Genomic DNA, 15152 nt, shown 5'->3' on the forward strand with positions numbered 1-15152 from the left:
TTTGTACTACATTTAATGGCGTACTATACTATGACATTTTTCTATGGCATCTATACTATGCTGTTTTTATGACATAATATACTAGGACATTTTTTATGACATGGCAACCAATACTATGACAGTTTTTATATTATATTTTTAAGGGTCACTATATTATGAAATTTCATGGCATCATTATTTTATTGCTTATCATATTTTGACTTTTTATGACATTTAAGGCATACTAAGCGATTACTTTTTATAAAATCTTTGATAAAATGTTTACCATTTTATGACATAGAATAGTACAACATTTCGTATGCCCTACGAAAAATGTTTTATGACCGTCTGTTTTTTGACATGACATTTCTTGAAATATTATTTTTTTTTATGACATTTTTAAGGCATAATATATTATGATTTATTTTATTACATAATATGCCATGAATCTGAGGCAAATTTTTGGCATGCTATAATATGAATCTAATGACATGCTATGCAATCATTTATGTATGACTTTTTGACACTTTTACTGAAATTCTATATAATATGACATTTGTTAAAGATTACTATACTATGACTTTTATATGACATTCTTATGGCATACACTACTATGACTTTTGGTGACCTACTGTACAATGGTCTCTTTTTACAAGAATTTTATGACATACTAATCCATGAATTTGTTCGTGTCGATATCGTACTATACTATTAACTTTTGATGTTATACTATACGATGACATTTTTTTAGTGAAAATTTGATGATGCACTATTCAAAAACACTTTCATTTTTTTATGAAAGTATAAAATCTGCTTTAATATAAATATTTAGAAAACCTATATACCTCAGTTATACATATTAAACCATTTACAGTAAATGTATATAACATCTACTACTTTTTAAATTATTGCTATTATTTTAACGTATTCACAACCATGATACAAATGCCTCTTCAAAAGATATTTCAGAGTCAGGGAGACAAAAAGAGAATTAAATATAAAATTTATTATGCAAAATGTACAACAGCTGAATAAGCTTTCTTACAGCTCAAATATAGACTTTATTTTACTTCCACTCTTTGAGAGTAGAATATAATATTAAACTTAGTTTTTAAATTCTGTAATGAACTTTGAAAACATTCATAAAAAACTCACCGGCTCACATTTACAAAACTTTTCAAACCAAGAAAGCTGATCTGAAATTCAATTTGACCCAGTGTATTACAGGATGGTCAAATATTCTGCTAAAAATAAGTCTTTTTTTTTTTAAATCAGAATTTCCAACTACAGAAACTTTTAAGGTTTTGTCATAGCTTCTCACTGCTCCACCTTCCTTAAAAGCATCATTCACCTTAACACCAACGACAAGTCAAAGCAGAGTTAACATCAACTGATTAGATTCAAAGTGACCGTTCTCGGTCTCCAGAGTGCCACAAAATGATTATTTTCTCCAGTATCAAATCCCACAGCATTCAGCTGTGTCAAATAAAGTTCTGTCTCATCTTCACTGAAAACATTTCCTGCCAACAGTGAGATGTAAAACGAGACAATTTTAAGTGTGTTCCTTTGGGGTCATAAAAACTAAAACTCATACAGTTGCCTCCGTCTTTCAAAACTCTGGAAGAAAATATTAGATTTTTCTTAATAAAATCATAGAGAAAAATAATAGCAGATAATAACAGAGAAAATGTACCTTTGTTTGTGAATCATGAAAAACAATATTATAATATCCAATTGTTTTAAAATATACGATTAACAGGAAATCTCCTATATGACCCTTCAAACATTTTCAGCACCTACATCTTTATATTTTGGCTATGCTTTCAGGAATGGTGTAATAATAATTAAGTGCTTGTTAAGGTAAAATCTGGTTTGTTCTGTTCTTGTATCGGAAGTGGAGTTTCAATACAACCCCACCATAAAAAGAACGACTGTTACACAACAAGTGACTGACTTCAGATCAGCTCTTTTGCTCAGAATCGAGTAAGTGTGGCCTGAATAGACGCGAGACAAACGTCAAGATGGATTTGAAAATAGGGATGACATCATCAGTATGAACATCTCAGCCCGCTGCTCCGTGAGCCTCCGCCCCCTCCCGGGTTGCCGTAGTAACCACCACCGCCACGACCTGTGATGGTTTTGAAAAGATAGGTCAGCGTAAATAGGAGGAAGTAATTTCTCATGACAGTAATGACAGTGTGAGTTAAACTATAATGTAAAGAACTAGCACCCAACTTTTATTTATACTTTATGTAACATAATTAGGGAACTCACTCATTTCAGCTGCTCCATTGGCTGTTGAGTTAAGAAACAGCTCAATATACCGATGCTCTGTGGAGAAAACATCAATCCATCATTCATATTGAAGAACTTTTGTTTCTTCTGCTGTTAAATGTTAATTAAATGCACCTGCTTCATTTTTTAGTTCTCAATAACTAAAATATTGTTTTATAAAAATACAAGGATCATATTTTCTTAATGGGCTTTAAAAGTGAAATGAAAATAAACAATTAAACCTTTCCAACTCAAAGGCAACAATCTAAAACAACAACAATCTAATCCGGTTCTGTAGATATAACTGATTCACTCTGCAGTTAGTCGACAATTAGTTTTGTGTCATGAACGTAGTGTGAAACAGAGGTGTCACAAGAACCAACATAAGAACAGACAACTGAAGAGTAAAAAGGGAGAACATACGCATGTGGTTCTTGTCTTTGGACATGGCTGCTACAGCGTCTTCATGGGAGCGAAACTCCACATCTGCTTCTCCAGTCGACTTGCCATTAGGAGCCACATCGATGTGAACTCTCAGTGGATTCAAAGGAGAGAAGAACTACAAGAGCAAAGAAAAAAAGATTACTACCATTATGACAACTATTTTTAGTCTCATTTCTATGACTATTTCTGCTACTATTACTGTTTTTTTTTATCTTTATTATTATATTAGATATACTGCTACTACTATAACTACTCTCATATGTATCAGTTCTGTCATATGGATTGACTATATTGTACTTTTATTTTGTTGTTCAAGTACACATGACATATTTGGTACTTCTGGTCATCCTGGCAGAGGGATCCCCCCTCTGTTGCTCTCCTAAGGTTTCTTAATTGTTTTGCCCTATTGCCCTATAAGATGTTTCTTTCTGTCCAAGGACAGATGATGATGTACAGATTGTAAAGCCCTCTGAGGCAAATTTTTGTGATATTGGGCTATACAAATCAAATCATTCTATGTTTGTAAAGAAAGCTTATTGAACAGGATTATATTCATACAATCTGCAGTGTGAAAGTATGATTGAAAACCAGACGAAACAATAACATCCAGAATTATATATATTCATTTGACATTTTTTCAGTACTTCTGCGCAACAATTATCAATCATTTTTAATGATGTAATTCATTGCATTATCGTGACCTGAATGCGGATAAGCGGCAGCAAAATTATAGATGGATTAACCAACTAGAAATGAATATTCTGGTGAAGTTCTTACTGAAATCCATGCTTAGAAGAGCTTCCTAGTTACTGAACTTTAGCTCGCAGTAGTGACAGTAATTGCTACAGATCTGATGGCGCGGACTGAAATCCCACAACATTTTTAATACGGTCTAAATGAGGACCATTTATGTGATCTTACTTTAGCGATGTCTCCCTCTGTGGCACGGAAAGGTAAACCCCTCATGTGGACAAAATGGCCGCTGTGGAAGCTTGAGCAAACATCACCTTGACCACCGTAACCGTGGCCTCCCATCCCTGAGCCAAAACACACAAATACATCCATAGATTACCAATGCAACCTTTAGCAGTGTAGAAGAGCAAGTTGATACAACATTAATGAAATAAAACAATGGAAGAAGAAAAAAATACAGTGAATATGTTTAATGTAAATATTAATGTTTCTTATTAAATATTTTTATTGTCAAGAAGTCTGAGAGACTACAAGCTAAGGACAAAATCGGCTGCTTTGCTAAATCCAAATTACTGGAAGACATTTTGGCCTTTTAGAAGGGAATCTAAACAAAATGAGGCTTTCAAAATGTTTTCAACATTTCAAAAGGCCAGACTCTAGAAGGTAACTACATTTTGGACTTTACCTCTTCCAACTCTCTCTCCTCTCACTCGCTCATCAAACATGCCGTTGCCAAAACAGTAGTTGTTGAAACCATTGTAGTTGTCAAAGTCACTGTAACCTGGACACAGAAAACCATAACACAATTAAAGCAGGTCTCATTCTTTCACATCACCAACTGCTCCACATCATAAATGACAGAACTGAATAACAAGCCAACTGGATAATAAACTAGTTTACTGCTGGCTCAGAAAAAGGAAAATATGACATTTGTTGGGCCGGGGATACCATCAGTCAACCCTTCCACCATAAAAGGTGAAGGGTAAACCAAAGTTATTATGGCAGAAAAAAAAAGGTTGCTTAAATTTGATTAATTGACTGTGTGAAGAAAGCAATCGAAGAAGGGCAAGTATGACCGGGTCATAAGAATATTAAAGTATTTAAGACAGTCATTGGTGTAGACTCAGAGTGTGTATAGAAAGGGTCTCAGAGCAAAGCCTTGGGTGGCTCTAGTGTTAAATGTGATGATTGGGGACATATTGGTGCTCATCTTGACTGCCTGTCTGTCACAGAGGAAACTGAATCCAACGGATGAGGAGGTCCAACGTGAAGATGTTGGAGTTTGCCGATTATCAGATGTTGTTGAGAGGTATTAAAGACAGAGCTAGGTCTATGAAAAGGGACCTGTCATAGTGACTGGGGAGTCCAGGTGTTGATGGAGAGTGTGAGGGAGGCATGCAGGACATTTTGCAATGTTGGAGGTGAATGCTATTGGTTTGTAGTGATCCTGTTCAGCAAGGCGTGGTTTAATTATTTACCACATTTGGTTGACATGTCTACATATGATGTCTGAGTGACCATGACCATATTGGTGGCATTTTGCCAATAGCTGGTGCTGTAGCAGCATCATCTAAATATAAATCCTTCTCTGTCTGAATGCGCATGTATGTGTGAGTCCTTCACATACTCCTCACTTAGCAGGTGTATTGCTGAGAACTCAATGACGCACAGTCTTGAAAGAAACTTTCAATATTAATACACATTGAATTAAAAATACTGTGCTAGGTGTAGCAGCAGGGGGCAATGCTTCAGGGATCTGCGAATCGACTTAAGCATGTCGACTGCAGTGTGCCTTTACAGGCTGTGGCTCAGGGGTCTGCAGATCCCTTTTGCTGTTGCATGTTGGACATACCAATGTTACATCTGAACTCTTCTTCACGTCTCTTGAGTCAACAAGCGGCTATCGACTCTCACAAATATTACTGTACTGCTCAGAGTCCTATATTGAACCAAAAACAAAGGCTTCTGCATGATTAAATAGTTTTTTTCTACTACCTCTGACCAATTACACTTTTCAATCAAAAATATACCTTAATGCATGAATACAGAAGCTTGCTTACCTCCTCCATAGCCCCCTCCACTCCTCATGGTGTCCATCAGAGCCCCACCACGGCCAAGCCCGGGCCCAAAAAACCCTCCCCTGGGTCCCCCCATCATGGGTCTATCGTAGGGCCCCGGTCTCTGGGCTCCCATCGCCCGCCGGGGAAGCTCGTAGTAGGCTCTGATCTCATTGCGATTGCTCTTAAAAATCTCTATATACCTGCAACATGAAATGCCCATGTGGTGGAGGGGGGCAGAGGAGACGGTTAAGGAGTAGAAATGGCTTAGCTCAGGTTACATACATAGATGATTTACAGAGAGAGAAGATGAACACACAAAAGACAAATATTCTAAATAGTAGTCTAAGTAGATTTAACCTGGAGCTGAGGGTCTGGATGACTAAACCCCCTCAACTAAATATCATCATTAGCTGGGTTTAGGGCTGTAGCAAAGGATTTCTACACCAACTTCACCTCTTGTTACTTACAATAAAGGAAATCCTTACAGGGCTTTATGTGTTTCATTGATAATTTTTTTATGATTAAGAACTGCAGAAAGAAGTTTGATGCTTCAATGGTAGAGGCTGCCTTGACTGACCTCTACGCTTAACCCGTTTATCCACAGTAAATTATCTGTAAGATACATGTATAAAAGGATGTAAAGGAAGTGCCGATACAATGATTTTATAAACCCAAATGTGCACAGTTCAACAGAGCTCCCAACAGCAATTTTGTCTATGGTATAAAATAATCACACCACCTTTTAATTTATAAATTAGATACATCATCCCAATATTCAACATGTCACAATTGTTACAATGCATAAACCCATTAAACCCATCCCCTTATCATTTTGATAAATATCACATGACCAGCCCAATTATTTGACCCACTTTATCAATGTTTTTACCATAATTATTCTAGCACACCAACCCATGCTTATCATTCGACCACAACAGAATCCATCCCATTAATACCATAATTACTATAATATGACCACCCATTAAATACTGCAATAGAAGCCCATCCCCGTCCAGCCCGTCCCTTTCCCATCTGTCCCACCTGTGCCCTATTCTTTCCTTGTGTTTCCCCAGAGCCTTTTCTGCTATCTCCTTTGAGGCAAACTGCACGAAGGCTTCCCCTGTGCTCCTCCCCTGGTAGTCCACTGGCAGAGTAATCCCATTTGGCACGATTCTCAACCCTTCAACCCAAGCACACATAAATACATAGGTCGGTAGGTAGACTGATAGATGTATAGAATAGAAAGAACAACACCCACTGCATCACTGGAGCTTAATATATGTCATGAAGGTGAATAAATATCTGGTGTAGTATCTAATCAAACTCAATTACAAAGGGGCATCTAAGAGGACTGAATTTAAACTTGTAAAGTGCCCGGCAGGGGAACGAAACAAATACTGGCCTGGAGTCAGCAGCTATAAAATTAAGTGGATGCAGACTTAACATTTTCTCTTAAACACAACTGAATTTAGGTCTGGCAAAATCATTACTTGTGAGTGTTGAATGACACTGGCCTATAATTACTCTTAAGTGTTGATTACCTTAGAAGTACTGACCCCAGATCAGCATCATGGGACTGTCTCCCCTCAGCCAAACCAGGCCAGCCCATACTATCTTTTAACCTCTTTTACAGGGCACGATATCAAGGTCATATAGCATATGCATGCAAAGTAAAGTGTATAACTAACACTAAATGGTAAGAGGCATACTAACAACTCATAACATGGACAAATTTGTAAACACAGTTGGCTGAGTGTCCATATAGCACTTTTTCTCTGGCATTAAAGCGCTGGTAGGGCCTTCAACTAGAAGCACTCAGTCAAGTCAGAGCGCGCTGAAAATAGATTGCTTGGTGCTATGCTTTTTCTCTAAGCAGCCCAATGCGCTCTCGCCTCATTGGGAGAAATTGAAAAATTGAAGTTGCTCAGAGAAAACACTATATTGACACTAAGCCTATGATTATACTGCAAGAACAAACATACATTAGGCCTTTGGGCTATGACACAGAGACATATTGACTGACTATAATTCAATATAAAACCACTTTGTAATGTAAGTGAAATCTAGAACATGAACTTGCTATCAGAATCATGTTAAGATGCTACAATCAGATAGACATTGTACATATTGTTGTACATCTTGTGGCTTTAAGTTTTACTTGGGTCTTTGGACGTGGAGCGGTTTAAGGAACTGATAGTGGACTTTTTCTTTGACTTATTTAGTTGGAACTATTTTGTGGCCTTATGAAGCCTTCTGAAACATTTTATGTGACACTGCGCTATACTTAAACACTGACCAAGACATGAGTGAAATGTATGCAGAGCCTACATGCATCTGACAATTCTTTTAGTGGTTTTGTGTTATTTGATTGCTTTGCACTGCAGGCTAAAATGCTCTTTTGTACATTTCAAAGCTAGCTGTAGTTCTGTCAGTACCCTTACACTGTGGTGTCCACAGTCATAAAACTACAGCATGTCTGGGAACAAAAATTCTCAGATTAAGATAAATGGTGTATAATAAATAAAATTCAATAATAATTACAAAAGTTTAAATATTGTGTACCTGAGAAGAACTGAACAATCTCCTCCTTGCTGCAGCCAAACGGAAGACCTCGAAGTCGCAGCATGCAGCCGCTGCAGCTGTCATAGTCAGCAGGACCGCTACGTTTTAGCACCCAGTCCATTTCACTACGATTTGACTTGAACACTAAGTCAGAGACACAGACAAATGGAGTCACACACATCAAGATATGAAAAGACAATAACACTAAATGACTCTTTTTAATAGTATGGAAAACACACATGCAACCACACTCTACAGTAAACCAATGAGATGTCAGCAACAGAGTATGTTGCACTGTGTCTATCAATAACCTCTCACAATGCAGCAATGTGAGAGGTTCCAAAGAGAAAGACAACAAAAGGTAAACACTCACTGGTCCATCAGTCTGTTGATAATATCGGTTATATTGCTTACCCTCTATGTATCGGTGTCCCATGTATTTACGATCCTTGGCAAGGGCATTCTTGAAATCCTCTGACATTTTCAGCTCAATAAATGCCTCTCCACTTGGACGGCCTTCTTTAGAGTAGGTAAAGCACACTCCGTTTACTTTACCAACGATGTCACAGTCTGTAAAAAGGTAGTAAGATAGATTGAAATCTCCTTAAAAGGATTCCCAAACTAAGACATTGACCAAAACAGTTGTTAGAGGGAGAGACAATTCTTGAACGGACTCACAAGTCAAAAGTCACTTACAATCATGCAATCAATACAAAAATGCGTTTAATGGCAGATTTCTATTGCATAACCCAGCAGAATGGTGCTAAAACATTTTTTAACTTTCACCTCCACAATCAACAAAACATATTCAGGTGCAATTGTGATGCTTTATGTTGTGTTTACATGTCTAAACACAAAGTACAGTTGAAGGCAGTTTTCTGTACTCAATTCAGAATATTCACTTGCATTAAAACTATCATATTCACTATGATGGATGATACCCTGGGAAATATATGATCACAATTTCAACACTAAGAATATAGCTGAGTTTATAGCTTAATATGTAACTTCAGTCTTGCACTTACTAATAACACCGTTAGCCTCAAGCTTTGAAGAAATGTGTGTGTATTCTCACCAGAGAAGAAACTGGCAACCTCCTCCTGCGTGCAGGTCCACGGTAATCCTCTGATCCGAACCACATAACCCTCTTCATTCAAAGACATTCTCACTGGCACAGAGAGAAGAACACAGCAGCAAGACATTAAATTGTGTGTCAATAATACGTATATAAAATACAGACACTTGGCCTAAGCCTATCACACAGTCATCTTTAAATAATGCTGTGCTTCCCCATATCCTGACCTCCTCGCACTGCTCAATCCCTGGACCCAAAGTCTAAAAATCGAAAAAATTATTATGAGCCTTATCTGTGCAAACATCTTTTATACATACATGTGTTAAACAAACTGCTTTGAAATGTTCTTATTGTCCGGTACCAACTCATAAAAGCCATGCATCAAATATATTTGCACAGTGCATCATATGCACATCATTCATATATATATATATATATCCTTAATGTAACACATTAAACAAAAACTTTTTTGCAGGGAGCTGGTGTTATGAACAATAATTAAATGCCAGATTAGAGAACAGCATAATGATCTGTAACATTAGTTAGAAACAGCATGTTATGCAATAGCAGATCCCGTGGTTAGACACATCTAATGATTAAGCACTGCAGCTGTCAGGTCACTTCAACGTTAAAAACATTAAGGTGACTTTTGTTACTTCCTCATTGGAGCTGTTTCTCAAAGTGAAACCAACAGCCTTGCTAGCTAACGTCACCACAGTCAGTAAGGTATCCTAACAAGACGCTAAATGCTCTGTTTACGTTTCTTCTTTGAGTGTCGCCACAGGAGATCATTTGACAGCTCAGGGTTCCTCGTCCTCTACTCACGTTCACGTCTCTCTACCAGGCTGACGTGCTAATGCTAGCTAGCTAACTAACATTAGCAGGCTAGCAGCTAAGGCTAACAGGAGGACACTGACAGCGGTCAAACGTCCAGGGCGGACGAGTTCACTTCCCCGCGGTCGCACGCCGTCCCTGGACATCAACACGCATCACCACACATGAGTACATAAGACGTCAGTGATCGATGTGTGAAAACGTTGAAATGAGCTCACAGACGCGTCTCGTCCCCGGTCTCCAGCTCCTCCTGCCCCGAGCCTCAGGTGTCACTCACGTTAACTCAGGTATGTTGTTATCGCGAGACTTGGACACTAAACGAGAACGATAGTTTTTTTTTTATTTTTTTTTTACATCTTGTTAATAAAACTTGCAAGTGTTATTAACAAGTATGTAACATATATATATATATATATATATATATATATATATATATATATATATATATATATATATATATATATATATATATATATATATTTAGTTATAAGTATAAATACTTATAACTAAAATAGTTATAATAAAAATAAAAAGAGTTATGGTAGGCTTATAAACTAAATAATATTAAAGTTGTATCAAAACTAGTGTTCTCTCTAAACTGTAATTAAAGGTGGCGGATGTTTATAATGCCCAACGAACTTCCTGAGAATGTTTATGAAAATATATGAAGCCAATTAAAATTATTTTGTGTACGCAGTGGCAGTAATTTCTTCATACTTCTGGAGACAGGCAGATCATCTTTAAATGCTACACAGGCTATAGAGCACTATGAATGAACTAAGACCAAACTGGCAGAACCCTAGTTAATTTATTTACTGTTTTTATGGGCTTGTTATTTCACATATGACATTAACACACTAGTCGTGCCGCTGAAAACAGAGGTTTATAATCTGGCACCCAGCCAGAGGGTGACGCTGAGGGGAGCCTGCTGAAACTAAACAGACTGAAGGGTCTAAAGTCCATCGACAGCAGCAGGTCAAATCTTCAACGGGACTCTTTTAATTTGAAGTTATCTTCATATTTCTGTCTAATCATAATGGAGATTCCAGTGTATACGATAGATGCCTTTACTAATTTACCGTACAAGGGAAACCCTGCGGCAATTTGTCCACTTATGCATGTGAGTAAGAATATTCAGGTTTATGTGACTACAGGAATGTCATAATGTAGACTATCCTAGGACTGTTATGGCTGAAAATATATCAAGATAAGGATCATGACATTTTTTTGTAAAATAGACATAGTTTAAGCATTTTTTAATCTATCATAGGTTATGAGCATGTTCCTGAGTGTATAATGATTGCATGTCCAAACAAAACATATGTTTGTGTATTTCATATGTGTTTCTAACAGGAACTGAGAGATGATTTGTATCAGAGCATAGCAGCAGAGATGAACCTTTCAGAGACAGCTTTCATCACCAGGATTAACCCCTCTGACAATTTTACCACAGGTCAGATAATATTTGGTTTAATGCATTTTTATTATTGATTAAAGCTATGAATTTAGATTTATTAGGTGGGTACAACAGAAATGCACCAGTCTGTGCAGGTTAGTATTCATTACAATAATTAAACCCAGTGCTTTTACAATACCATACCAATGCACAACCTATGTGTTGTTATTTAAGCAGTTTAGATGGGGAGAAAAAATGGAGAACAAACAATAAAGACTTGAATACCTGCTAATGGCCAATTTAATAGAGCCTCAATGTTCATCACAGTGTCCAATGTGCACAGTTAATCTGCAAAGGTAAAGAACTCACTTGGACTGTCTTGACATAATAACCTATAGACAATATGCTAAATGGCCACAATTTCACATACTGTGTAACTGTGAGTACAGAACATAAAGCACAACACAAATGTGTTACCTTCAGAGGAAAGTGCAGGTTTTATCTGCAAGTCTGGACAATCCTCATTTGCCATTTATGTCCTCACTGTAGGATTTGTTCAGAAAATCCAGGCGGGCTAATGAGAAACAAACAGATTAACGGATTAAATTGATAACACTGATTTAAGCCGTCGCTTTGACAAAGTCATTATACACATATAAATCATTGCCGGTAATCAAGTGGCTATAAGGAACAAAGGTTTAACCACAAGTCACACAGTAGTTTAAGATATTCTGGTTGCAGATAAAAAGGCACCGTTGTGAACCTTTGTGCAGTTTGTTGAGGTAATTTTGCCTCTGTTTGTTCAGAAAAAAACTCCTGTCTTCAGCAGTCTGACAGATACAAAGTTAAACACACAGCAAATACTTGCATTGTTGGTTATTGGAAGAACAATGCAATGAGCTTACAATTAAAAAACACAGCGTGCAGTTTCTCACAAAAGATACAACTGCACAGAGGAATGTAAGTGCCATTCACGCACAGGTTTATATAGCCTTAAGTAAATTTAAATAGGTCTTACTTATCACTCTGTACTTATTGTACACATTAAAACAACACATCTGCATTAAGGTGAAAACTTGCTAACTTTGAAGCAAACCATTAACCATGTGATTAACAGGATCAAGGTTTCGACTTCGTTGGTTCACACCAACCACTGAAGTGAATCTGTGCGGTCATGCCACGCTGGCCTCTGCAGCGGTGCTGTTCAAGCATAAGAGTAAGTTACAAATTAAACACAGACATTAACAAAATAAAAGACACACACAGGAATCCATTAAGTTTACCGAGGAGGCAGTTTGAAATACTTTGTAATGATTTACCTGACAGTAAAAAAGCTGTTCATATTGTAACGCTCTTCAATGTAATACACAGCACAGCTTGATACAAGACATGATAAAGTATTGTTAGTCAACACATCCACTTTAGCCAGTTACATGTACACTTCATTTAACCAAGCTCATCAGCTAGCCTGTGAGCATAATGTTCTATGTGTATTTATTACATCTGTTAGAGAATGTGAATCCTAAACTGGTGTTTGAGACCAGGAGTGGAGATCTGGCTGTCGTCCAGCAGGGGGAAGGGTACGTCATGGATTTTCCTCTCAACCCACCCACCCAGGAGGTACAGTATGAGATCAGACAAACGCATCAGGTCAATGCTATAAGAAGCGAGGATACATTTTGTGGATCTGCAAGGCTATTAGGAATGAAAACATTACCAACACTATGCACCTGAGTTCATATTTGTATAGAATATGTAATGAACATCATCCCTCAAACAGTCATTTCCCTTTCAACATCTATAACATTCATTCTTCATTGTCTACAACACCATCACGTCAATCAGCATTACATTAAGAAAACTTATTTTGTTAAACTGACAAACGGCAACCATCCCACAATAATGTAACATATAGCTGCGACTAGATGAGTAGAACTCAAACATCCTGCATTAGCACTGCAAGGTTTCCAAAGAAAGTTTTTCAGTAATTTTTAAGTATTTCAAAACACAACAAAAAGATATTATTCTAACAGTTTTTTTCTAAAAATCTGTTTTCTCAGGATGCCAATGACTTCAGAGACCTCATAAAGGTAAGTAAGACATGTTCTCTTTCTGTGAGAGCATATTTACAGTAGACTCATGCTTCACTGTCTATACATGAACACCTCTCTATTGTATAGTATGTGTCAGTGTGATTACATTCCTGTGTTGTTTGCATGCTAATCGGTGTCTCTGCTCTTGCATGTGTTATAAAGGCTGCAGTTGGAAACCACCCAATCCAGGATGTTTATCTGAGTGCTAACACTAAAAAACTAATGGTTCGACTGGCAGACAGCTGTGACAGGTTACAATCAACACACACAAAAAAAGGAATATAGTATAGTAGACATTAATCTTCACACATTGGCAGTATTTCTTAAATCGGTCAATTTATTTTGTATAGCCCAAAATCAAAAATCACATATTTGCCTCAGAAGACTTGTGTCTTGCCTGGTTTGTTTGTGACTCTGCTCATGTGCTAATGGGGTGTTTTCTTCAGGTCAGTGCTGACCAGTCTGAAAGTGGACCCTGTTGCTCTCCAGAGCAGTGAGAAAAGTGGAAGAGTCAAAGGACTAATCCTAACTATGAAAGGTAATCAGAGCTCAAAACTAGTTAGACCAGGGGGAGATTGTTGGACAGCTTTATGACTTGTTGACCATATGCAGTGATTTTAAAGTGGTACCACAGTTAGAAGTCTTCAACAAAATAAGTAACAGTTCAGTTGTTTGTTGCCTTAACTGACATGCTAAACCCTTAATCAGTTCCCCTATAAGTTGCATCTCATATTCACTGAAGATTTCATGCCGATTAGCCAACAAATATGACATGTTAACAGAATACTATTAAGACCAGCCCTGTGTGAAAACTACAAGCCGTCGTTAATCAAATTGTCATTCTTTATCTGCCAATAGGATCCCCGGACAACCAACCAGGATACGACTTCTACTCCAGATACTTTGCTCCATGGAATGGCATCCCTGAGGATCCTGTCACTGGTAGATACTACTACTACTACTACTACTACTACTACTACTACTACTACTACTACTAGCCCCACTACCACAAATTAACAGTCTTTGTTCTGTTACAGAGTGTGGGATATTATGTTGCAAATTGTTTAAATGGTAAAGTACTTTCTAATAACTAAGTAGTCCAACACAGGTCCTGGCAAAAAGTACAAAAACATGTAGTCTCACATGTAAAGCACTCACGCAGTAAAGTTGTCTTTTATGTCTCTGCAGGTTCTGCCCACACCGTGCTGGGTAGCTACTGGTCTGAGAAGCTAGGAAAGAAGAAAATGTTGGGTAATTAATTAATCTAATTAATTAACATTTGATTTGATCAACTTCTCTAACTCTAAACCAATGCATTTAAACTAAGCCAGAGGCAAAGTCTATTTTTGTGTGACTTGATATTAGGCGTTGTTTCTCACTATAAACAGATACTGACACTCGTTTTATCCCCTCTGTGTTTGTGTAGCTTACCAGTGCTCCAGTCGAGGCGGGGAGCTGGAACTAGAAGTGAGAGACGACGGAAGAATCAATATATCTGGAGAGGCCGTCACTGTGCTGCAGGGAACAATCACACTATAGCCACAGCCACATGCAAGCTAGGAGGGTTGGGGATGATTGGACAGTTGTTATTTACCGAAACACAGGCTTTGTACCATATGATTTAAAAAAAGCCAATTTAAATAAAGTGTTAAAGAGGTTATTGTCCAGACTGGTCGATCTAATACTGAAACATCCCTAAGCATGCCAACTTACTACAGGATGGAAAAAACTTCTCACGCTTT

The 15152-nt window shown here is 37.4% G+C and overlaps 2 protein-coding genes across 6 annotated transcripts; one reads left to right on the forward strand and one right to left on the reverse strand.

The window, feature by feature from the left end:
* Nucleotides 1-1230: 1230 nt before the first annotated feature.
* Nucleotides 1231-10208, reverse strand: hnrnph3 (heterogeneous nuclear ribonucleoprotein H3 (2H9)). 5 transcript variants are annotated; one of them, XM_054619793.1, is made up of 11 exons: nt 10140-10208; nt 9088-9180; nt 8427-8582; nt 8013-8156; nt 6492-6630; nt 5451-5650; nt 4076-4171; nt 3619-3734; nt 2677-2812; nt 2254-2310; nt 1231-2107 (listed from the first exon to the last, which is right to left on the reverse strand). In XM_054619793.1, exons 2-11 carry the CDS (start codon nt 9173-9175, stop codon nt 2028-2030), a joined length of 1212 nt encoding a protein of 403 aa, XP_054475768.1. In that variant the 5' UTR covers nt 9176-9180; nt 10140-10208; the 3' UTR covers nt 1231-2027. The 5 variants fall into 5 exon arrangements, with proteins under 5 accessions (XP_054475768.1, XP_054475777.1, XP_054475759.1 ...); XM_054619802.1 differs by having other exon boundaries at nt 10005-10202; XM_054619784.1 differs by having other exon boundaries at nt 9913-10202.
* A 650-nt stretch (nt 10209-10858) lies between these two features.
* LOC129108143 (phenazine biosynthesis-like domain-containing protein 1) lies at nt 10859-15062 on the forward strand. Its single transcript, XM_054619826.1, has 10 exons — nt 10859-11041; nt 11275-11374; nt 12435-12533; nt 12828-12937; nt 13378-13407; nt 13573-13661; nt 13857-13948; nt 14269-14352; nt 14599-14661; nt 14837-15062. Exons 1-10 carry the CDS (start codon nt 10958-10960, stop codon nt 14947-14949), a joined length of 864 nt encoding a protein of 287 aa, XP_054475801.1. The 5' UTR covers nt 10859-10957; the 3' UTR covers nt 14950-15062.
* Nucleotides 15063-15152: the final 90 nt, after the last annotated feature.

The sequence above is a fragment of the Anoplopoma fimbria genome, chromosome 2 (assembly GCF_027596085.1).
Source record: "Anoplopoma fimbria isolate UVic2021 breed Golden Eagle Sablefish chromosome 2, Afim_UVic_2022, whole genome shotgun sequence".
Taxonomy (NCBI): Eukaryota; Metazoa; Chordata; class Actinopteri; order Perciformes; family Anoplopomatidae; genus Anoplopoma; species Anoplopoma fimbria.

Bases quoted from the DNA above. Each gene is read 5' to 3' on its own strand.
- hnrnph3 (XM_054619768.1), bottom strand. From the start codon at position 9,214: ATGTCTTGCTGCTGTGTTCTTCTCTCTGTGCCAGTGAGAATGTCTTTG. The intron at 6,631-8,012 runs GTACACAATATT...CTTGGGTTGAAG, and splicing joins GATTGTTCAGTTCTTCTCAG to GGTTGAGAATCGTGCCAAAT. The intron at 2,311-2,676 runs GTATGTTCTCCC...TTTTCTCCACAG, and splicing joins CAAAGACAAGAACCACATGC to AGCATCGGTATATTGAGCTG.
- LOC129108143 (XM_054619826.1), top strand. From the start codon at position 10,958: ATGGAGATTCCAGTGTATACGATAGATGCCTTTACTAATTTACCGTAC. The intron at 11,042-11,274 runs GTGAGTAAGAAT...TGTTTCTAACAG, and splicing joins CAATTTGTCCACTTATGCAT to GAACTGAGAGATGATTTGTA. The intron at 14,662-14,836 runs GTAATTAATTAA...GTGTTTGTGTAG, and splicing joins AGGAAAGAAGAAAATGTTGG to CTTACCAGTGCTCCAGTCGA.